Source organism: Pyrgilauda ruficollis, unplaced genomic scaffold (genome assembly GCF_017590135.1).
Source record: "Pyrgilauda ruficollis isolate IOZ18807 unplaced genomic scaffold, ASM1759013v1 scaffold59, whole genome shotgun sequence".
NCBI lineage: Eukaryota > Metazoa > Chordata > Aves > Passeriformes > Passeridae > Pyrgilauda > Pyrgilauda ruficollis.
Genome location: NW_024527599.1, coordinates 4,388,986 through 4,411,881, shown reverse-complemented (window position 1 = coordinate 4,411,881; position 22,896 = coordinate 4,388,986). Strand labels below are relative to the sequence as shown.

Genomic DNA, 22,896 nt, shown 5'->3' with positions numbered 1-22,896 from the left:
TTATCTGATGAGAAACGTTTTTAACAAAGGGAAAACGCTGTCTTAACCTCCTTTAAATGCAGATACACATAGAAAATTGGAAATTCCACACTCCCCAGCTGCCCTATACAGTTAAAATGTTGCTCTAACAAGCAGTGCTGAAGTTCTTATCTTGGTATCGAGCAGAGATGAAAAAAATAGACATGGGAAATGTGTGGCAGGAAAAGGCTGAATGTTAAATACAGCAAAAATGTTAAATAAAGCTAAAATCCTCCTGGTTTTCCTAATTATTCTGCAAAAAAAAACTGAAATCAGTGGAATGTATTTATGGAGGTTCATAGACCCACAATGCCATTTTACCTTCATCTGAAATGTAAAAGGAATGTAAATGCAAAAACACCCAATTAACACAGCTCTGTCACTGAACTACTGCTCTTCATTGCAGGTTTTGGTGTTTCCAAGGTTAAACAGAACATTACACAGAAGGATTGACACTAAAGGATGAAATACTCGTGGAGAGAGCCAGTCTGAAGATGAAGCTTGCCTTTGTGAGATGTTTGGCTCGATATTTTCAACAGGCTGGACAAGTTAAACTGGACTTTGAAGAATTCACAAAGAGATACAACCACTCAAACCTCTGCATCCATCCACTCCCGTGGTTTCTCTGATTACATTCTTTGGGAAAGCAATCCTAAAAGATACTCGAGGGCAAGAACATAAAATTCACAGAACTAGGGCAAAACCCCTCAGGTCCCACAAGGCCATTTTCAAAGCAGACACTCAAAAGAACTTAGGGAAGTGGTATCCAAAGATCATTTCTAGCTTAAAACTTCTGAAGAGCCGGGTCTGCTTCAGAGCTCAAAAGAGATGTCATGAAACTCCTACTGCGGCAAAGAGTCCTTGGTTGGTGGATCCTTGTCCAGGTGACACTGCAGGAGCTGGAGGTGTTGGGATCCCTGACGACTTCCAGAGGGAAGGGGAGCCAGCACGGCTGGGGCCGTCCAGCCCACCACGCTCAAGGTCCTCCACTGTACGAATAATCTGCCTTGTTGTGCATCACCAGCTTGTTGTCTACAAAGTAGAAACTGTCCGACTGTGTCTCGTAGGGGTGCAGGATCATCTCTCGAACTGCCAGGGGGGAAAAACCCAGTTAATGGGAGGCACGGGAATGTTCCCCCTGTGGATGGAGTGACAAAACTATCCTTTGTCACCTCAAAAAGGAAAAGAGCCCGGAAGTTTCTCTCCTCAATTAGGTGAAAAGGCATCTCATAGGACCTGGGGACTTCACCTCAAACTTAAGGATAGCTAATTGGACAGGAGGCAAAAAGTCCCACCTGAGCAATTTGCTAGAAAAAAGAAAAGAACAAAGGAACTAATCGCTTTTGTGAGGAGTTTTACCGGGGCAAGGACCTCCTGCACCTGGCTGGTTTTTTCTCTGTAAAGAGTTTTGTTATTGTGCCTTTTATTAAAACTTTTTTGTGTCCAACACTACCACAGAAGCCATCCTGTTGATTTTATGCCTTCTAAGGTAGCTGAGCTATCTTAGAAATGTGTGAAATACATTTCCAAGAGCTTATGAGACCTGGCTCGAGGAGACCCGTACTTCAGGGACACTCATTTCAGGCTCAAGCATTGGGGTTCAGTGTCCCCCAAGCACCTGCAAAATCAGGTGAAAAACCAAAACCCAAATGGGAATTGCCCAGACCACTCCTTCTTGGTATCTTTTAAATAATTCAAGCATAATCATGGAGTTTTTGTGTTGGAAAAGCCCTCAAAGGCCTTAAAATCCAACCTGAATTCACTAAACCCTTGAGCCACATCCACACTTTCTTTGAGCAATTTCAGGGCTGAAAACTGTTCATAATCCAAATATATTATGGCACCATATAAAGGGGACCTCAGAATAAGAACCTATTACATCTTGGGTGGGGTTTTTTTTTTGTTTTGTTTTTAAAAACAGTGATAAAACAGCAAAATCAAAGTAAATTTGTTCTGGCGTGACAGCAGGGCCTCACTGTATTTTCCACAGACTGCAGTATTAGTGCTGACACACACAATTAGGGGTTGTAAAGAGGAAAATCACAGAGATTTAGTGCTTGTGCTATTGTGTCTTGGGAGAGAGGAGAGAAAATAAAAGTTATGTTCATACTAAAACCTCTCAAGCTCACAATAATATAGCACATCAAACATTAAAACAGATCATAACATTTAAGTTATCCATTTATTGGATGTCTTTTTAATCTTATTTCTTGCTTCTTTTATAACACAATTATCTTTTTTCTCCCTGATACTGAAGCTTCCCTTTTATGAATTAAGAAAAAAAAAAGAAAAAACCCAAGCAACTGCCTGGTGTGTGATGAGATACATCCTACTAGAAAACAAAATCAGTGTTAACACAGATATAAAAGGATGAATTATTCTACCCCACCCACTCTCTAGAGACAGCTTTTAAGAAAAGGCTCCCCCCAAACCACCTCAGATGAACATCATGGTGTGACAACCCAGAAATGAAAGTTTATAACAAAGAGCTTACTGAGATCCTCCGAGAGCTGGGGGAATTCATAGATGTGTTCACAAGTATTTTTACTGCTGGGGATGCAGAAGCCAAATTCAAAATCAAAACTTTTCAGCAGCTGGTCACGGAAGTAGTGCCGCTCAATCATACGGAAATTATTAATGGGTTTGTCCCCTACTGTGAATTCCACCCTGAAAAAGAAGGGTAAAGCTGACGTGAGCTTTCATGCTTCAGTAAGATCTGCAATATTCCTGCAAGGCAGAAGAGAGCTCTGAAAAAAAAAAAGAAATGAAAAAAAAGCCAAAAATATAAAGCAACAGCACTAATCAAATTATTGCTCCCTCTTTTACTTAAAGCATTCTGCAGGGACACACCACAGCATTAGATAAACATCTTAAAGCTGCCATGGGCAGGGACACCTTCCTCTATCCCAGGTTGCTCCAAGCTCCATCCAAGCTGGGCTTGGGCACCTCCAGGGATGGAACAGCCACAGCTTCTCTGGGTACCCTGTGCCAGGGCTTCAGCACCCACAGGGAACAATTCCTTCCCAACATCCCATCCATCCCTGCCCTCTGGCACTGGGAAGCCATTCCCCCGTGTCCTGTCACTCCAAAAGTCCCTCTCCAGCTCTCCTGGATTCCTTTCAGGCACTGGAAGGTGCTCTGAGGTCTCCCCAGAGCCTTCCCACTTTATTTTGCCTCTTTCAGCACCAATCCCTTCAGCAACCCTGACTAAACCTAAAGCGACAGCAAAGGCAGAAGATCTGGAGAGCCTCATCATAAATGAAAAAAGCCCCCTGTTCAATCAGCTTCCTGGCAGGATGAACATGGAAGAGAGGGGTCTTTTTCCCTGAGATTTCAGCCGTTCCCTGTGCCAGCCCAAGGAGCAGGGGGTTACTCACGTGGCTCCCACTTGCCGCAGCCTGAGGAAGGCCGGCGTGAACTGATAGCGCACAAAGCGTCCGGCGTTGGGGTCCACGTCCTTCCTGTCATTGTGCTCCCGCTCTGCAAAAGCCCAAGGAAAGCTCTGTCAGAGCTGCCTGAGAACCAGAAACTCAGGGGAAATTCTTGTGGTGGTGTTGTCGTGCCACCTAAGCCAGGAAATCGCTCTGGTGCTGAGCTCTCCCCTCCTCCTGTCCGGAGGTGTCCACCCCTGGTCACTCAGAGGTGGAATGTTGACAGATTGGTTTGAGTAATTTCTTATCTTCTGGATTTCTATTCCTCATCTACTGCCCCCACCTCCAGAGTGACTCTGGACAAGCCATTTCCCCTTAGCATGCTTGGTTTGCTACCTATAAGCTACAGAAAACCTCCTCTCACCTGCAGGGAGGTGGGGAAGGGTTAAAAGTGCTTGGCCAGGAAAAGAACAGCTGCCCTGGGTTTTTATCACCACTGGCAACAGGCAACACTTGGATGCTTACAAGTAACACCTAAAAATTAATCAAACCAAAAAAAAAAAAAAAGGCAAATGTTCAGTTTGTTTCATTTGCCTGTTGGCAGTTTCTCCCCTTTGGAAATACCAATTTTCCTGACTCCTCAGTGAGAGATGTTAAACTAAACAGCTAAACTATGTGCAGGGGGCACAAGCTGAATAACAGCCAAGAAAAAACCACCCAGTGATCTCCTCCTCCTCCTCTGCTCCTGTTTACAACATCCATCTGTCCCTTCCCATCACAGATGGCAACAGGAAGAGCACAGCAGCAGCCAGCTCTGCTCACCCTGTTAGTACAAAGAGACACCTGAAAAACATTCCTGCTGCAAGATGGGGCTCCAGCCCTCCTGCAGCAGAGAGATTCTGCGGCTTTTGGGAAATGTATGGAGGAAAGGGAGTGGGGAAAGGCAAAAGAAAGCATTTGTTCAGGGAAACCTTGTTTTGTGTGTGCACTCACCTGAAGCTGCTGGCTTGGTGATTTCAAACAAGACTGTGCCAGATTCCATGTCTCGGATTTTGAACCTGGTGAAGTCTATCTTGTAAACATTTTCCTCAGGAGTGCACAAATAATCTGCAGGGGGAAGCAAATTTAAGTGAAGGCTGCCCTGAAATACCAGGAATTTCTGGCTGCTCTCTGGAGGCCACACCAGCAGCGAGAGAAGCCCAAATGCATCTCCACTACTGCCTGTTTTAATTCCAAACTGGTGTCTCTGAAGACAGTCTCAGTTCTGGAGGCTCACACTGCCCTGCTCAGACAGGACAGGGGAAAGAATTCTCTCCCCCGACACACAGAGGTCATCACCTTTTCCCAACCCTGTGCCAGGAACTCCTGCATCCATTTCCTCCCAGACTAGTCAGCACCTCCATCAAATCCCGGCCTTTCCAGGGTTAAGAGGCTTTGCCTGTTTTAAAAACTGCCCTGTGGCAGAATGCGAGGGCTAAGCAGCTTTGGGAGCTAAGCTGACTGCACTTAACTGGAACAGGAGTGTCCTCCCCTGTGCCACCTCCCTGCTCCAGCCCTCTGCAGACAAAGGGTGGCCTCCTCTCCCCATCCAGGACTTCTTTTCCTCAGCACTGAAAATGATGTTGAAGCCTTTCCCTATATCAGGAAAACAGGGAGCAGAGCCCTTCCCTGCTGTATCTTTGAGAGAAAGTCATGGAATCACAGAATTGTTAAGGTTGGAAAAGCACTCTAAGATCATCAAGTCCAACTTTTCGCCCTGCACTGCTGTGTTCACCACTAAACCATGTCCCAAGTGCCACATCCACAGGCCTTTTGAACACTTCCAGGGATGAGGATTCCACTGCTAACATCCCCACAGTTTTGGCCTTCAGCCTTGCTGTGCCCTGAGCCAGCTCCTGGCATAGGAATCATCTTCCTCCCTGGGGAAGGAGCACATACAGCACAGATTGAATGCAGCTCCACTTTACCCTGACAAATCTAAAGAAATGCTCTATGTAGACAAGCCAGGTCAGCTTTTAAGCAACAGCACATTTGATTGATGTAGGAGACTGGTTCTGGAGGTTCCAAGGTGAAAATAATACTTTTAACATTTGAATTCAAAACACTTTCTCGGCTACTAATTCCTGCTGTTAATCTGAGCTAACCACTTATTTCTGTCTACTTTCCTATTTCTGAAACTCCAACAAATCCATCCACCTGAGGCTTAGTCCCTGAATACACAAAAACAAGTTACAAGTGCTCAAAGCTCAGACCTGCCCATGCCAACCCAACTTCAGCACAGGTCTAAGAAATCCAAGACCACTGTGAGAGACCTCTGAGCTCCTGGGCACAAACACCTGGCACCAGCATTTTCCTAGAAGCCTTTTATTCCTTCCAAATCTCCACAACTTGGAGAACTGTCCAAATAAGCTCAGTACAAGGAACAGAGGTGTTAAATGTTCTCCCTGGCCAGTTTTACTGCTCTCCAACAACCCCATATGGTGAATACTCAAAGGAATGCCAGAGAATTTGTAGATGCCCCATCCCTGGAAGTGCTCAAGGCCAGGCTGGATGGGGCTTGGAGCAACCTGGGACAGTGGGAGGTGTCCCTGCATGACAGAGGGGATGGAAGTGGATGATCTTTAAGGTCCTTCTTAAGCCAAAACACTGAGTTTCTACAATTCTATAAATGGGTGTTCAGGGAGAGGACAGTGTTCAAAGCATCCCTGGCATTTGGCAGGGATTTTCCCTTCCCTATCAACACAGCACAAGGAAAAACTGACACCAGCACGCAAACTGTCAGGAAAAAGAAGCTAAAAGCTTGCCTTTTTTACTACCACAAGAAAATACAAGCCTGTGTTAGGTCAAATATCCCAAGAACTGCACAAAAAAATCTTCCTTTTGTGTCTTTAACAGTAGTCAAGAAGACAGGACAGGAATTTAAACCCAGCCCTCGCCTTAGGCCCTGATGTTTAGCATTCCTCGGGGAGATGTCCTGCAATTATCACACTGTGATTTTAGGCTCTGACACATCAGCCACCCCAATTCCTAACCCGTCCCACAACTTCCCAGCATGCAAAACACAAACTGATGGAAGCAGGCACAGCTTCCCACAGCCCAGCTTCCCCTCCCTGTGCCATGGCTGTTCCCTGGGAAGGCTGTTGGCAACAGGCAGCAGTCGCCCGGGAGCCCAGGACACCTTCCCTGGAGCACGCTGGCAAATCTGAAGCCTCGTTTGTCTGCAAGTTAATTATTAAGTGTTTCTACTCCTGCAGAATTCCTGCCCATCCAGCACCATGGCAACAGCTTTATCCCCCTCCTTGGCAGCAGCGTTGCTGCAGTAACGGTGTCCATGACTCATCTGGAGCAGAGGAGAGCCAAGCAGAGCCTCCAAAGAGGAGTAAACCCCGGCTAGAATCCCCACCAGGCTCCTGCTCATTGATGCTTGCACCCCTACACTGTTATTTTCCAATTCTTTTTGCCCTGATAATATTTTAAACCCTTTTTTTTTGGTTGTTTGTTGGTTGTTTTTTGGTTTTTTTTAACCAGCAAGCCAATATACAACTGGATGCCATCCGGGAAGATCAGCTGCCAGAATACTGCAATCAAGTGGGTTTTTTTCCTCCTCTGGCAGTGCCCAGTCTCCTAGAAAAAAAAAAAAAAAAAAAAAAAAAAAAAAAAAAAAAAAAAAAAAAAAAAAAAAAAAGCCACCAGAGGAATATATATTCCTCTCAGTCTGTATTCCATTTGCTTCTGCTATTCCTGTTCCAAAATCAATCAAAGTAGCCACGTGCTGGCTTGTTCCCCCACACGTAACAGGAGCCTGGGGCTGCACTGGAAGGTCTTATTGGGAATGGGCTGCTTGCAATTGGCAGATCCTTCTGCTTAGCTGAGCACTGTCAGATTTGCTAATCTCATCCCATACACACTTATTTTTAAATTACTGTAGGGCCCAGTTGCCCACACTTCCGTGACTCACTTAAATGTATCATCTGCTTCCCTTATCCTAATTCGCCGTCGCAGGATTTGGGGAAGGGAGGCAGCAGCCGTGGTTATTTTAGCTGGGAATGAGGCAGATCAAACCTCCATGGAGGGGATTGTTACAGAGAATGGTGGGTTGGTGTCTCAGGACAGAATATTGTTTCTTCCTCTTGCCCTGAAGCAGGTTGTGCTGCTTCCCTGTTAATGACTGGACCATCACTGTGTGTCCCTGAGCTTTCAGTACTCACCTGATTTAGGGATGAAGGCATGGACACAGCAGCACTGCCATGGAAAACCCATCAGACTGGTTTTTATCCTTAAGAACCCACATTTAGTAGTGCAAAAAACAGGTCACAAAAGAGGAGTACTTCCTACCCTTTCCTAAAGCCCAGGGAATTGTCATATCCCAGACCTCCATCCCCAAACCCTTCCTGAAAACAATTCACCTGGTATTAGCAGCCACTTCTCACTCACACATCACCATTCCTGGTGGTGCCTCTCCAGCTTCTTTCCCATAGCCTCTGGATCATGCCCAAAGATCTGCAGCTCCCCACTTTTAGAGACAATTTCTAACTTAAAAATAGAAATGGCGAAGTTGTGAAGAGTTTGGATCACAACCAAAACCACTGTGGTGGTCTGAAGGAAGCAGCAGAGGTGACTGGCTTCCTGAATCTGGCTCAATTAATTCCTTCACAAACTCTCTAATTCCCTTTGTAGGAAAAAGTGATTCCAAAGTGACCCCAGACAGTTCAGTGGTCTCTAAATTAATTCCTTCACAAACTCTCTAATTCCCTTTGTAGGAAAAAGTGATTCCAAAGTGACCCCAGTTCAGTGGTCTCTGGCTTTGCTCTCAGAATCAGCAGGTGCCCCTTCCCCTGGTACAGTTCTGAGGTGGTGTCTCCACTGCCTAATCCAGGGAAGGGACAGTTTCTATCCAGGAAAGCTTCCTGCCCTCCCAAACCCAACCAAAATTACAAAATAAAGCGGCAGAACAGCCTGGACAATGCCAGCAGGCACTGGCACGTCCTGAACCCTGGTGCAGAACTCCAGGTGTGTGTTTTAGCAGCTGGTGTTACAGAGGAGCACAAAAGGTGAGGGATAATGCAGAGCCAAATGACACAGGAAAGCAAACAAAGGCACTTTGTCCTCTGGACCTCTCCCTGCCATTTAAATGCATGAGATCAGGTTCTCATCACAGAAAGCTAAAATTTGATCCTGTATTTCCAAATTTCCTTTGCAACCACCCCACCAGGGGCATTTGGTCACAAGCTCGTGGGCAAGAGGATGCACACTCTTTGTTGTGCTCCTTTCAAGATCCCTTCTCCATCTCTGCAATCAGGAGGAAGCACGTGTCCCCTCTCACAGACACCAGGGATATTTCTGTGCTCATCAGACTCGAATCTCAGATGGGGCAGCTCCTATTTTAAGGCCTTAAGAGCCCACTAAGGAAAGCAGAGTGCACCCAGGGTAAGAAAGAACTGAAAATTTGGTCCTGGAAATGGGTGTAAATCAGGAGGATGCTGTACAAGAGACTGAGGCAAGAGCAGTGACTTGTAACAGGAATTTCTCTCCCCAACACAGACGACAACAACAATTTAGGGAATGGATGAGAAGGCTCCTGTAGTTATGCAGGCCTATTTCCTAACATGCTTTAACCAACAAGGTCAGGAGCTATTTTGAAGCCAACTCCCAAGACATAAGCCAGGTATAAAGCCAAGACAACTGCAGAGGAATTGCCAGGAGCTGGAGATTAGGAGATTATCAGATTGAAGAGTCTCAGGAGGAAGCAAAAATAGCCCAGACCCCGTGAAGAGGCCGAGCAGTGACGCAGGACTCGAGCAGGACCTGAGGGCAAGGCAGGGCAGGTTTCAGGTGCTATTGATACACCTGCCCAGACAACCTGGGTTCAGTTAAACAAAAAAAAATAAACCATTTCCCTGCCCTCTGCCTCAGCAGTTCAAGCCCTGTGACACCAAGCCAGGCAGGAAACAGGATCTACTCCTGTAAAATAAATCCCTCCAACCCAAACCATGGGGTTTGCAGAACCAGAGACCAGGGGGTTGCACAGGAGGGAGCAGCTGCCCTCTGAGCCAGCACTGGAATGAGGCTGCTGCAGTGCCCCAGAGGGAAAATCCTGCACCAGAAGGATCCCACAGGGGTTTTTCCACAGCAGCACATTTACTGTCAAGGAAGCAGAGGGATTTAGGGCAGGAGGCTCCAAGCTGAGGCACTTCCCAAGGTCCCCAGAGCCCCCCAGTTGCCAAGTCCTACTGCACAGCTCACCAGGCTCTGATTTTTGTAGCAGCCTGCTCATCTCTTTTTTCTTTTTTTTTTTTTTAATTTTTCATTTTAGCTAGAGCTTTCCAGACTTTACCCTCTCACAATTAATTTGATCACAGCCCTGCAGCCAGTGGATGGAGCTGCTCTTTCCCCATTTCCAAGGCACCCAAACACTTTCTCCTGCCCCCTTTTTCACACTGATTGCATTCAAAGTCTGAAACCATGTGCACAACACCAACTAAATCAGCTATTTTTGGGCTGAGCCAAGGCCAAGCTCTGCCCAGACCCCCAGGCTGACTCCCTCAGCTTTCCTCTTACCTTTGCTACTTCCACCAGGGATGGCCCAAACCCACAACCCTGGGAGATGGAGGAATCCCACAAGCACACACACACACACCATGTGTGCTGCCCCTGGGAATCCCAACAGCTCACATTGTACTGTGACACTCTGGGAAACACAGAGCCCTGGAAAAGCTCACAGCCTGTGTGGGATGCTGAGGGAAGGGTCGTGGGGAGAGCAGCTTGGCACAGCTCTGGGAGATGGCTCTGCAACAAGAAATCAGCACATCAAAACACAGCCACACATCACAGCCCTGGACAAGGCAGAGCAGGGGTTTATTCACCTCGCAGACACCCACAGCTCCTCAGAGCTCCTAATAAAATACATTCTCCCCATTAATTGGGGAGGGAAGTCATGGTCCAGGAGCAGCTTTGAAGATGGACTCATGCACATCTGCCTCACATTCCTGTTAGTGCCTCCCTCTCTCCTTGCCTATCAAAACCTCATGGATTTAGAAATGGATTTGAACATGGATCCTGGATGGTTTAGCATTACAGGACTTGAACTGCTGAGGCAGAGGGCAGGGAAATGGTTTATTTGGGGTTTTTTTTTCTTTAATTGACTGCAGGAAACTGGTATGGAAGTCTCTCAAGAAGGGTCTGGCCTGCCTAGCCCACTGAGGCAGCCCTGTGCCAAGCTGGCCTTTTAGCTAAAGCTGCCTAGAGAAGTCTCAGAGAAATCCCAAGTGACAGCTCAAGGAAGAGATTACTTTCAGAAATGATTACGTGTGTGCTCCTTATTTTTAGGATTTGTTTTAAAACTGTTTCCAAGTATGTAATCAATTATTTAACCCCTTGGTTTCCTAAAATAAAATCAGCATTAGAATAAAACTAAAAATGTAAGATTTGATCTGGTATTCTGGGTAAAGTGTGCAGGTGCTAAGCAGGGCAGCCTCAGAGGCTGGAGCTTGTCTTTTGTTACACATCTGACTCTGATGCTCTGGCTGCCTCAGTAATTAATTGCAATTTGAACTGAGCTCTGCCCCACTCCTTTGCTAATCTTAAATTAATCACGTCATGAGCTTTTTCCGCTTTTCCCAACCACAGTTGTGTGAGCGAGTGACAAATCTCACTAATTGCAGAGGAAATGGTTCTCCAGCCTTACACCTGATCCAGCTGGAGCAGAGCCAGAACCAGCCTGGCCAGGAGGCCCAGATATCCCAGGACAGCATCCCAGATCCAGCAGGCTGGACCCAGCGTGCCCAGAAACGATGTGGGCCCAAAGCTGCCAGGGAATTTAACATTGGGAGGACACAGAACGCGCAGGGCAGTTCACACAACTCCCCAGTTAAGCTTATTAGAAGCACATTACGAGCAGAGCCCAGCTGGCTCCTGTGGCTGCCCACAGAGCCACATCCTGCCTCGCCACCCTGCCAGCCCAGCCACCTCGCACTGGGTCAGCTGCACCTACTGGGGGAGCAAAGTCCAGCTGTGCTGCCTGGTGGGAAGATGATTAGGGAGGAATTCTTCCCTCTCAGGCTGCTGAGGCACTGGCAGGGGTTGGGCAGAGAAGCTGTGGCTGCCCCATCCCTGGAAGTGTTCAAGGAACGGTTGGGTGAGGCTTGGAGCACCTCATCTAGTGGAAGGCTCCTGTGTTCCTGTTCTTGGTGAGGTACTTGGAACAAGGTGGTTTTTAAGGTCCCCTCCAACCCAAATCATTCTGTGCTACAGCCAGAATTCCACCTCTCCCTGGAAACCTGCTCAGAAACACAGAGCCTGCTCTGGTGTGAGCATTCCTAAAACACACCTGCCTGTGGGACCGAGCCCTGCTGGGCTTTGGTTGATGAAGCAACCCCAAAACACAGCCAGCCCTCCCCAGGTCCCAGGCAGGACGCAGTTTAATGTGCGAGCTGAAGTGCTACTGGCCCATGAGTTTGGATAAAGGTGGATTATCCTCTCTCTGGAACAACAAAGGGCAGCCAGGACACCAGGACATTTCTGTTGCAGCCCCACCACCAACTCCTCCTTCAACTCCAAACTGTCAAAGACAGAATTGCTGCAACAGGGTGTGGTGTCTGCCCTGACACCCAGCACGTACAAAAGGCTGGGGCAGCTGTGAACTTCTCTCCCACAGCCTGGTCCTTCCTCCTCCCCTACCTGAAGCAGAAGAGTGGAACAGTTTCACATTGCTATTTTTGGCCATCTGTTTTTAAGGGTGTAGAAATGAGCAAAGGCCATAGAATGCCCCAAATAATCATTAGGTGTTAAAAATCTGAAAAATATTCTTTGCTTTCTGTTAAACCCACCAGGACAAAAAGTGAGCTTGAGAAGGGGAGGCACAAAGGGTTCCTGGGTGATAAAATACAATGTGCTCAGCATGGATGTACTGTTTACCTGTATCCCCAGACTCACTGAGGGTTTCAGGTGTGGGGAGCATTTCCTGGCTCCCACACATCCAGCAGGACAGGAAGCACTTCCCATGGTAAGCCTGGGACATCATCACAGTGCCTGGATCTGACCCTGGTAGCAGCAAGTGTCACAGCAGGAGGGGAACACAACATTTTCATGCATTTCACATCCTCCCTGTGCTCCAGAGCACTCTGACCCAGGGCTGGAAGAGGCAGACAACAACCAGCTCTGCTCCAAGCCTGGCTCACCAGCTTTGCAATCCCTGCTCCCTGGGAAGGCAGGAGCTCACCAAGAGTGAGCACCGTCCATCCCCACTGATGCCACAGGAGGTGACAGCAAGGGTGTGGGGTGGCCCTGTCCCTTCCAGACAGCCCTGGCGAGGGCAGGGACACAGAGGCTGCCATGAAGTGAGCACACAGTGCTTCATACAGCCATGGCTGGGACTCACCATCCAACTGAGGATGCTGGCAGGATGCTTCAGTGCCTGCTGCGTGCTCTCCCTGCTACAGACAGGGGATTTCTGGGCAGTGAATCACGCAGCTGCACCAGCAGAGCAGCTCAGCTCACAGAAGGGCACCCAAGGGTCCCCAGCAACAGCAGCTCCTCTCAGAGGAGCCTCTGTAACCCTCCCTGAGGGCTGACACGAGTCCCTGCCGGGCTGTCCTCCTCCCATCCTGCTCTCACAGCAGCCCCACGGGGCTGCCTGCACGCAGCAGCACCCACAGCCGCATCCTTCCTCTCCAGGGCTCGTCACAGCCCGGCCTGTGACACAGAGCTGGCTTTGAGGGCAGAGTGCTGAGAGGCACAGGGAGCACAGCCAGGCCCCCGGCCAGCCCCTCCACCCTGACAGCCCAGAGAGACAACCCAAAGGTCCTAGGAGATGGAAAAAGGACTTTTTGGGACAGCAGGGCAGATTGTCCCTGGGCATCGCTGGGCTGAGGCAGATACAGTACCATGGAATGGTTTGGGTTGGAAGGGACCTTAAAGACCATCTGGTTCCACCCCCCTGCCAGGGGCAGGCACACCTTCCACCAGCCCAGGCTGCTCCAAGCCCCATCCAAGCTCATCTTGAACACTTCCAGGGATAGAGCAGCCACAGCTTCTCTGTGCCAGGGCCCCACCACTCTCCCAGGGAGGAATTTCTCCCTAATATCTAATCTAAACCTGCTCTCTATCAGTGTGAAGCCATTCCCCCATGTCCTGGCCTTTCCCCAGCCTCATGTGCTGCTGTCCCGAGCTCTTCCAGTCACACACTCCCACCCACCGCCTCCAAAATGCCCTCAAGACCACGGGTGCTATACTGGGGAGGGGGAAACCGGGTTGGGGGGCTGCTCTGAAGTCCCCCCCATGGCCAGGGATCCAGCCCATCCCATTGCCATGGGCACAGGGTGGGAGCAGACACAGGGAATGGGGAGAGCAGCGAGGAGCATCCCAACACCGACCTTCCAGCACCCCCAGCTCCGGGCATTCCCCCGTTCTCCCGATGGTCCCCAGCCCCCGGGGTGGCACATCCCGGCGCGGGCTCTGTCCCCTGCCGTGCTGCATCCCCACTTCTTGTCCCCCGGGAAGGGGGCATCGCTTCCCCTTTTCCCTCTGGTTTAGCCCCCTTGAAAGGGGGAATGGCTCCTCTTTTCCCCCCGGTTTAGACCCCTAGGAGAGGAGAACCGGCTGCCCTTTTTCCCCCGGGAGAAGCCCCACGGGGACACGGTCTCCATCCTCCCCCCGCGGCACCCCCGGCACGCACCGCTGGTGACCCGCTGCAGCCCCAGCACGTCGTCGGGCCCGATGAGCGCCTTTCGGCCCAGCTCCTCCTCGGTCCTGGCCGCCGCGGCCCCGGCCCCGCCGCTCTTCTTCACCTTCATGGCCCCGCCGCCGCCGCCACCGCCGGTGTGAGCGGCCCCGGCCCCGCTGCGCGCCGCCGCACCGGGAGGGGCATCGCCATCACCGCCCCCGGCCCGCCCCCGGCCGCGCAGCACCGCCCGGCCCCGCGGGAAGGGGGAGGAACGGCGCAAGGAAGGAAAGCGGCCCCTCCACGCTGCTCCCAGGGGCTCGGGGCAAGCCCTTGCTGCTGGAGGAGACTGGGGTCTCCCCCTCCTGAGAAGCCCCCGCCATGGGGGTCAGCCCCCCAGGTGAGGTGGGGACAGACCTGGCCCAGAGCAGGGGGACACCCGCCCCAACCACCCTCAGACCCACACACGGTGGAGGAGCTGGATCGCGGGCTGCCCCCGGGGGCTCTACACCCATGGATGGGAACTGCCCCCCCTCCCCAACCAAGTATTTTTGGCTAAATACCCATACGACAGGAGCCAGAGCCCATAAAGCAATGGATGGGGGCAGGAAAGCTGGGCCAGGGGAAGGCAGGGCAATAGGTACCCCCCAGAAGGCTAAAGCAGGTTCACACAGCCCCACATCAGCCCCCCACAGAACAGGGGGTTCTTTATTTACACAGCAGCTTCTTCTGAATACAACACCAGGCTGGGGGTGCACAAAGGCAGCTCCGTCCCTCCCCTCTCTGCCTCTGTGAGTGCAGGAAGGCTTAGCACCCAAATTGAGACCCCTTCCCACTCCCAAAGCAGCCTCTCTTCCCACTCCTGCATCCTGGCCCTGGAACACCCAAGCCAAGCAGCCTGGACCCTGGGGTGCCTTTCTGGGCCATGAGTCTGTGACAACACCACCCCACAAGGTGGGGACAGCCCCAAGCCAGGGCAGCATCGCTCAGTCCATCTTGGTGGGCTCCTTCTTACGCAGCCTGGTCTCCCGCACAATCTTGACCAGGGACAGGAGAATTGGGACAGCCATGGGCAGGAAGAGCGGGATGTAGATGGCAAATTTCTGGTCATCAGGGAAGTAGAGGAGATGGAGGAGAGATGGGTCAAAGAAGGCCCTCTCCGAGGAGGTGACAGCCTCCTTGCTGGCCTGGAAAGCTGCGAGCAGGTGGCCCAGGGACAGCTCGGTCACAGCGCTCTGGACCGAGGCCACTGCCCGGTACACCTGTGTGGCAACAACACCAAGGGTCAGTCCCTGGCCAGGGAGGGCAAGAGGGACACTCAGCCCCCTCTGCCCCCCAGCCCTACCTCAGAGGCAACATCATCCTTGATGACGATGTTCCCGATCTTGTCCAGGAGCTGGGCCAGCGAGGTCAGCGTGGTGGACACGGTGGCGATGTTCTCCACAGTGTGGGCCCACAGCAGGTGGTCCAGCTCCCAGTCTGCCAGCCCCTCATTCCCTGGGCTTTCCAGCAGGAACTCTGGGGGCACCTCTTCCCGAGACAGCCCAAAGAGTAACCTGCGAGTAGAAGGGATGGTCCCAGCCCACATCAGAAGCCTTCATTCCCCTGAGCTCCCTGTTCTTCTTGCCTGTTGTGTTTAGTCCCAATCCTGCCTGTCTCCTGGATGTGTGGCATGATAAGCCAAGCCTCCTATCTGAGGAAATGGGAGATGTGCCAGCATCCCTGGCCACAAAGCAGTGATGGCCAGTAGCCAGCACCTCGAAGGCCACAAAGAGCCACCCTCAGCCTCCCAGAGCCCACAGAGGGAGGAGTGAAAAAGCTGCTTGGGTACAGCCTGTTCTGACCCCACTGATTTCCACAGAGGCCTGGGGAGGGAAGAGCACATCCTCACCGGAGCTGGGCCAGGAAAACCTCCATCACTCGTGCCATGTCCACATCCACATGCAGAGGGAGGGAGGTTTGGGGGGAAGCAGGGGCTTCAACGTTGTAAACCTGTGGGAATGCATGTTAATGAGGCACAGCCAGGGCCTCAGGGCCGACTGGGTCACCAGCTGGGAAAGGGAAGCCACCACCTTGTCCCAGCACTGCTAGCACCCCCATGGTTCCCATACCATGATGCCACCCCAGCGAGGGCTGTGGAAGGCGTTGGTGCTCACTGGGGCTCCATCCTTGTCCTGGATGTACAGAGGGGAGTGGGAGCGCTCTGGCACATACAGCAGGAAGTTCAGCACGGGGTAGAGCGAGGCAGCACTGGAGCCTGCAGTGGGACAGAGTCACAGAACTCTTGTGGCTGGCAGGGACAGCAAGAGCAGCCCACAGCCCAGCTCCTCCTTCACAGCCACCCCAGCAGCTCTCATGTGAGCTGGGGGAAAAGGGAGCCACGGTCCCATGAGACAGATCCCAGTAAGCCACGAGCACAGAGCTCACCCAGCCGGGCCTCCACGGGGTTGATGACGTGTGGGAGGCTGTGAGCACTCAGGAGGAAGCTGGAGGACTCCTTGTCATAGCGTGGTGTCACTCCTAGGACAGCGTAGTACAGGATCTGCAGGCACACAAGGGACACGCTGCTGGCAGAGAAGTGCACCCCAGGGAGGTCAAGGCTGGGCTTTCCCCACCATCTCTCCCAGCCCTCACCTGTGAATCCACAGAAAAGTTGGCCACCAAGCTCAGTTTGTCCAGGACGGGCTTCACAAAGCGGTTCACAGCCCCCTCGATGTCCCAGTCCACGGTGTGGGACTTGGGGTCAGGGTTCAGCAGGCTGAAGGTGATCTCATACCCTGCAAGGACCCGCAGCCTGTGAGCCACCGAGGCCGTGACAGAGCTCCCAAGAGCAGCAGGACCCGTCCCCTCCTCCCTGGCCCACCCCAGTGTGAGGAGACACCAACAGAGCAACCACAGCACAACCCTGGCCCACAACAACAGCTACAGGCAAAGGGATCTGTTAGCCCAGAAGACATCCAGGGATGCCACAAGTAGAGCAGGTATAGCATCTTCCCCAGGAGCAGGAGGCTTCCCAAGGCCAGGGAGCAGGGACAGAGGATCCATACCCAGGCTGGATTTCAGGTTGCGCCGTGCATCGGGGCTGAGCCGCCCGTCGGGCACGCGGTCCGAGAGGGCGGCGGCGATGGAGCTGGCCGTGAAGGACATCACCTGTGTCACCTCCCGCAGCCGGGCCTGCAGGGCAGCCAGGCTCCCCCCAGCCCTCACCAGGGCGCTGCGGTGCTTCCCCACGTAGACAGTGGTGCCCTGGGGATGGCACGGGGTGAGGGCTGGGAGCGGCACGGTGCCACCTGTGACAGCCACCTGTGACACGTGCCACCTGCCAGGGGTGAGGCACGCAAAGGCTGGCACCACACCGTGCTGCTCCCTACCTGAGGCAGGAGAGAGGAGGTTTCAGGGACCACGTACATGGTCAGAGAGCCCAGGGTGGTGTCCTGCAGCGGGTACAGAGCAGCATCAGCCTCTGGGGAAGATGGAAGCACTGGCAGGGTTGGGAATTTCACTCCAATCCCTGTCTCACTCTGACACAAAGCCAAAGGTGTTCTGTGCTCTGCCAGCCTCAGGAAAAGGAGCTCCCCAGCAATTCCCTGCTCCAGTACCTCGTGCAGTCGCTGCAGCCAGTGCTGCCTCCTCCTGAGCCGTGGTGCTGCGATAGCGCATCTCATAGCGGGACGTGACGCTGGTTCGCACTGGGGGACAGAAAACCTGAGTGAATCTGCTGATCCCAGGCCCCTCACAGGAGCCTGGTGCTCACAGGGACAAGGGACAACCCCAGGAGGTCCTTTGGGTGCCAGTGGGGTGAACCACTATGGGATGTAGTGCTGCACTGGTAGTGAGACAGCCCCACACCAGCCAGACACATCCCACCTTCCAAAGGCTCCATCATCCCCAGGCAATAGAGCTGGTCCCTTCCCTGCAGCACCCTGGGACCTCATTGTCCCAGCTCTGCTCCCTGCACTGCCAGCTCAGGGCAGGGTGATGCTGGTGAAGGGGGCTCGGGGTCCCGGGAGCTCGGGGCTGCCGGGGAGTGAAGCCACGCGCAGGTTGGGACCCCCACGAAAGGACAAGGCCACGCATGAGGAGCAGACGGGGTAGGGACAGACAAGGGGGTCTCTCACGGTTCACGGAAATCTCCATCTCCTGCACGTCCCTGAAGGGCAGCGGCCTCGGCAGGTCCCCGGGCACCGATCCCGGGGCGAAGACCACGGCCATGGGCACCACCAGCTGAACCTGCACGGGGGCAGCGTCAGCCCGGGCTGCCGAGCCCCCCGAGCCGCTGCCCCCGGGCCCGCCCGGCGCTCACCGGCTGCTGGCCGAGCTCATCGATGTCCGCGTAGGGCAGGGCAGCGCGGTAGGTCTCGGTCGTTTTCCACCACAGCGGCAGTCCCAGCACCACGGCGATGGTCGCGAAGGACAGGGCGGCGCGCCGGCCCCGCGCCCGCTCTGCGGGGACAGCGCTCAGCACCAGCCCGGCTCCCCTGGGAGCGGGGTCGGGGAGCCGGGAGACAGCGAACAAACACCGAGCATCCGAACCCGCCAGTACCTGCCTCATCCGCCGCCATCGCCGCCGCCGCCACCATCTTCACTTCCTGGCCCAGCCGGGGGGGGCGTGCCCTGCGCCAGCCCAGCCAATCAGAGCTCAGAATTCCTACAGCACCCAATGGGCGCGGCGTGCGCCGCGCGGCGGCACAGACGGGCGGGCAGCAGAACCAATCAGAGCACGTATCGGCCGTGAGGCGGCGAGCTTTGCCCTCTACGAGTGCCGCGGAGGGACACATGGCGGCGCCTCCCGTGGGCACCGGGGCAGCGCCGAGTACCGGCAGCGGGGGGACCGGCGCTCCTCACCCGCCCCATCGCCCTTAGGGGGAGCCCACCCACCCCCCGCCAAGCTCACGGAGCCTCACGATGTGTGTGGGCGGGCTGCGACCCAGCTCAGCTCATTGCGTAAGTGAGCACAACACGCTGCCGGTGATGCCCGGAGCGGGAGTGGGGAGGGGACAAGAGCTCCCGGCTGGCCCGCGGCGAGGAAAGAGGCGGCACAGCGCTGTCTCTACCATTTATTCGTTGTTAGGCTATTTGGTACACGGGGTGCACACGGCGAACACAACACAGGCGCCCCAAGGGCGGCAGCGACCAGGACTGCAAAGCTACGGCGGGGCAGGGGCACCCCCAGGCCTCCCCTCCTGCCCCCCACGCGGCCTGCCCTCCTCCCCTCACGGCCCGGCCGGAGCCCCCGGCCAAAGGGGCACCCGGGTGGCTCCCCCCAGAGCCCGGCTGAGCCGGACCCCTCCTTCCATCTGCGGACATCCCGCGGGGCGCTCCCCCCTTCCCCTCCCCGCGTGGCGGCTCCCCTGGGTGGCTGGGGTGGAAGCGGGGTGTGAGCGGTGGCGGGGAGGGGCCGGGGCGGGGGCCGGGGCCGGTGGGGTGCCCGGCCGGGGCTCAGTACGCGTGGTTGGCCACGTAGAGGGACTGCCCGGCGGCGCCCGAGTTGTCCCCGCTGCCCTCGTACTTGCCCAGCGCTGCCAGCCCGTTCACCTGTGGAGGAAGGAAAGGTCAGTGGTTGTGCTGGGGTGGCACTCAAGGTCCCCAAGTCACTGGGGACACAGCCTTCAGGGTGCCCCAGCTCATGGGGACACCTGGGGAACAGAGCCCGGGGATGTGGCCATTGGCACCCCTCATTCCCCTATGGGAACACAGCTCTCACTGTCCCCCTACAGAGACAGAACTGTGTCACTCCCATGGGGACCATGCTCCTTGGCATCCTACGGGCCACAGCCCTTGGTGGGACATAGTCCTCAGCCACCCCTCCTCCCATGGGCACACAGTCCTCGGTGTCCCCACCTCGGCACTCCCCTCCCAGGAGGGCCACCCCCATCACCTCTGCACGCTTGACAAACTCCTCGGTGGCAGCGTCGGCGTTGTCCTTCTGCCCGCGCCAGGCGCTGAGCGCCGACGCCTGCAGCGCCCGCCCGTAGGAGAAGGTGAGGGCCCATGGCCGCACCAGCGGGCACGTGTTGATGGCATTGAGGTTGATGGAAGCCTCCTCCTCACTCTGACCCCCAGACAGGAAGGTGACACCTGTGGAGAGCAAGGTTATGGCATGGGAGGAGACACAGGGTATGGCTCTCCTGGTCTCTGCCAGATGCCAGAGCTGGTACCTGGCACGGCTGGGGGCACGGTGCGGCGCAGGGCGGTGACAGTGGCCATGGCGATCTCCTCCGGGCTGTACTTGGTGGGGCAGGAGTGCCCAGGGGTCACCATGTTGGGCTTCAGCAGGGTCCCCTCCAGGTAGATGTGGTGGTCGCTCAGTGCCTTGTAGACAGCTGCCAGCACCTGGGGAGGACAGGCAGCGTGGAGTCCCCTGGCATGGCATGGCACAGCATGGTGCCCGCCCTGCTGCCACCCCAGCACTCACCTTCTCCGTCACGTACTGGCACCGCTTGAGATCGTGGTCACCATCAGGCAGGATCTCCGGCTCCACAATGGGCACAATGCCGTTCTGCAAACAGCACAACAGCAGATGCCATCACAGTGATGTCCCTGGGCACCCCTCAGCCCCATGGCTACGTGGGACAACGCTCAGACCTGCAGAGCAATGCTCAGCCCCAAGGCTCAAGGCCCAGCCCCATGGGGGATGCCCAAGCTGGGAGGGTCAGTTCTCAGCCCTATGGGGTAATGTCCAGGTTTGTGAGGTGCACGTAGCAATGCCTGGCCCCATGGATTGACACCTGACCCGATGGGTGATGCCCGTGCCACGGGGCAATGCCCCATGCCCACCCACGTGAGGTGTTACCCAACACGGGTTATGTCCAGCCGCTGGGGATGATCCCCAGGGATCATCAGCACTGCACAGGCGCAGTGCTGAGCCTCACAGACGCGCGCCCACCCCCACAGGGCAATACCTGCCCACACAGGTCAATACCCATCCTGCAGGTCACTGCCCACCCTGGGGGGCGATGGCAGCAGGCACGTACCTGCTGGCAGATGCTGGCATAGCGGGCCAGGACGTTGGCGTTCTCCATGATGGCAAGCGAGGAGGGAGTGTGCTCGCTGATCTTCAGCACGCAGCGCCACTTGGCAAAGTCTGCCCCATCCTTCTTGTACTGGGCACAGCGCTCCCACAGCCCATCCAGACCTGGGGGGCAGCACGTCAGCCCCACAGCCACAAATCCCATGGCCCCAAACCCTCCAGCCCCAAACCCCCTGGCTCCAAACCCCACAGCTCCTGCAGTACCTACCCTGCGTGGTGGTCTCGCCATCGGTCCCGGCCAGAGGCACAACACCCTTGTCCACCTGTGGAATGAGAGGAAGGCAGCGCTGAGTCTCACCAGCACCCCCCAAGCACCCTCAGCACCCCACAAACCCACCAGGACACCCCCCACACCTTGATGCCCACAACGATGCCCTTGTCCTTGATCATCTGGACGAAGGGGGTGCCATCATCAGCCTTCTGGTACATGGTCTCGTGGAAGAAGATGACACCCCCGATACATTTCTTCACCCGGCTGTCGGCGCTGAAGAGGATCTGGCGGTACAGCCGGCGATTCTCCTCCGTGTTTTCCACCCCAATCTGGTTGAGGCGCTTGGCCATGCTCCCTGCAAGCACCCAGCACCCTCATCAGCCTCTATCCGGCAAGGGGAAAAGGGGTGGCGGGACAGATTTCCCCCCCCAAACTGACCTACGGACTCATCGGCTGCCAGGATGCCCTTCCCCGGGGCCACGATCCGCTGTGCGATGTCAGACAGCTCCTTCTTCTGCTCGGCCGTCAGCGCGGGGTGTTGGTGCGTCATGGTGGCGGTGGCTGCGAGCGGACGGGGACTGAGTCACGCACCAGCGGGGCGACACCCCGAAACCACACAGAGCCCCTTCCCCGGGGAGCGCGGACCCCCACGGGGCTGGCAGCCCGACCCCACCGGCCAGGGCACGTTGTATAAGCCTCGTGGCAGGGATCGTGGAGGATGCCGGGCAGCTCCCAGCCATTTTGCTGCCTGCCAGCCCGCCCCCAGCCCAGCCATCTTGAGGGAGCGCAGCTCCGCGGGGACCCACGCAGGACACGAGGGGACCGGGATGGGGGTACCCAGGGGATGGGAATACCCCGCGAGGAACGGAAACAGCCCGGGGATGGGGGGTGCCGGGGGGGCGGAAATACTCCGGGAAAAGGGGAAAGAGAAAGCCCAGGGAGCACTACCTGAGTCTGGAGTTACCCGGACTTTGGGGTACCCCGGAGACGGAGATACTCCATAGTCGGGAATAACCCGCGGGGAGGATACGCGGGCGATGACGATAACACGGGCATGGGGATACCGGGGGGACGGAAATAGCCCGGGAATGGGGAACGGAGCCGCCCCAGGACGGCACAACCCGGGGATGGAGGTACCCAAAGTTTGGGGTACTCCAAGGATGGCGATTCCCCGGGGCTGGCGCCGTCGCGGGGCCGGTGATGCCCTCAGGAGCCGGGGGACTCGATCCCCCGGCCGCCACCGTAGAAACTCGAGCTCCGCCAGCGAAGGAGGAGTATCCTGGGTCCCCCCAAACCCCCAATACCCCCATGCCCGGGGGTCTCTCTGCCCTGGAGCTCCCCCATCGCGGACCGACCCCCGGGATGCCGCACGGAGACACCCGGGAGGCTCGGCGGGGCTGCCGCCTCCCGCCGCCGGGACCCCCCGGCTGTCCCCCCAGCAGCTCCCCCCGGCTCCCCTGCTCCCCCCGACCCCCGGTTCCTCAGTACCGTGTCGGGCGGCGGCGACGAGTACGGACTGCGGGCTGCGCGCTCTGGCCCCGCGGTAAATGTGGCTGCGGTGCCGCAGAGCTACGTGACCGGCGGGGCGGCACCGGGCAGGACCGGCCCC

General features: G+C 55.2%; 3 protein-coding genes across 3 annotated transcripts; all 3 read right to left on the bottom strand.

The window, feature by feature from the left end:
* Window positions 1–231: 231 nt before the first annotated feature.
* On the bottom strand, window positions 232–14,182 carry UNC119 (unc-119 lipid binding chaperone). The gene is made up of 5 exons (XM_041482706.1): window positions 14,062–14,182; window positions 4,383–4,496; window positions 3,396–3,498; window positions 2,513–2,685; window positions 232–1,107 (listed from the first exon to the last, which is right to left on the bottom strand). The coding sequence occupies exons 1-5, from the start codon at window positions 14,177–14,179 to the stop codon at window positions 995–997; spliced, it is 621 nt and encodes a 206-aa protein (XP_041338640.1). The 5' UTR covers window positions 14,180–14,182; the 3' UTR covers window positions 232–994.
* Window positions 14,183–14,721: 539 nt separating this feature from the next.
* PIGS (phosphatidylinositol glycan anchor biosynthesis class S) lies at window positions 14,722–18,690 on the bottom strand. Its single transcript, XM_041482867.1, has 12 exons — window positions 18,590–18,690; window positions 18,350–18,489; window positions 18,165–18,276; window positions 17,646–17,735; window positions 17,418–17,509; window positions 17,094–17,292; window positions 16,681–16,823; window positions 16,474–16,588; window positions 16,158–16,303; window positions 15,938–16,038; window positions 15,392–15,602; window positions 14,722–15,308 (listed from the first exon to the last, which is right to left on the bottom strand). Exons 1-12 carry the CDS (start codon window positions 18,624–18,626, stop codon window positions 15,033–15,035), a joined length of 1,662 nt encoding a protein of 553 aa, XP_041338801.1. The 5' UTR covers window positions 18,627–18,690; the 3' UTR covers window positions 14,722–15,032.
* A 400-nt stretch (window positions 18,691–19,090) lies between these two features.
* ALDOC (aldolase, fructose-bisphosphate C) lies at window positions 19,091–22,890 on the bottom strand. Its single transcript, XM_041482843.1, has 9 exons — window positions 22,776–22,890; window positions 21,726–21,848; window positions 21,431–21,642; window positions 21,285–21,339; window positions 21,021–21,181; window positions 20,462–20,545; window positions 20,205–20,379; window positions 19,925–20,124; window positions 19,091–19,581 (listed from the first exon to the last, which is right to left on the bottom strand). Exons 2-9 carry the CDS (start codon window positions 21,835–21,837, stop codon window positions 19,486–19,488), a joined length of 1,095 nt encoding a protein of 364 aa, XP_041338777.1. The 5' UTR covers window positions 21,838–21,848; window positions 22,776–22,890; the 3' UTR covers window positions 19,091–19,485.
* Between the last annotated feature and the right edge of the window lie 6 nt (window positions 22,891–22,896).

Excerpts from the sequence above, each read along its gene's own strand:
- UNC119 (XM_041482706.1), bottom strand. The coding sequence starts at position 14,179 with ATGAAGGTGAAGAAGAGCGGCGGGGCCGGGGCCGCGGCGGCCAGGACC. Across the intron at positions 3,499-4,382 it reads CACCAAGCCAGCAGCTTCAG|AGCGGGAGCACAATGACAGG; the intron begins GTGAGTGCACAC and ends GGGCTTTTGCAG. Across the intron at positions 1,108-2,512 it reads CCAGCTCTCGGAGGATCTCA|TTCGAGAGATGATCCTGCAC; the intron begins GTAAGCTCTTTG and ends CCCCCCTGGCAG.
- PIGS (XM_041482867.1), bottom strand. The coding sequence starts at position 18,626 with ATGGTGGCGGCGGCGGCGATGGCGGCGGATGAGGCAG. Across the intron at positions 17,736-18,164 it reads GATGGAGATTTCCGTGAACC|TGCGAACCAGCGTCACGTCC; the intron begins GTGAGAGACCCC and ends TCTGTCCCCCAG. Across the intron at positions 16,304-16,473 it reads CCCCGTGGAGGCCCGGCTGG|GCTCCAGTGCTGCCTCGCTC; the intron begins GTGAGCTCTGTG and ends GTCCCACTGCAG.
- ALDOC (XM_041482843.1), bottom strand. The coding sequence starts at position 21,837 with ATGACGCACCAACACCCCGCGCTGACGGCCGAGCAGAAGAAGGAGCTG. Across the intron at positions 21,643-21,725 it reads GGCAGCCGATGAGTCCGTAG|GGAGCATGGCCAAGCGCCTC; the intron begins GTCAGTTTGGGG and ends GGGTGCTTGCAG. Across the intron at positions 21,340-21,430 it reads GCATCGTTGTGGGCATCAAG|GTGGACAAGGGTGTTGTGCC; the intron begins GTGTGGGGGGTG and ends CTCATTCCACAG.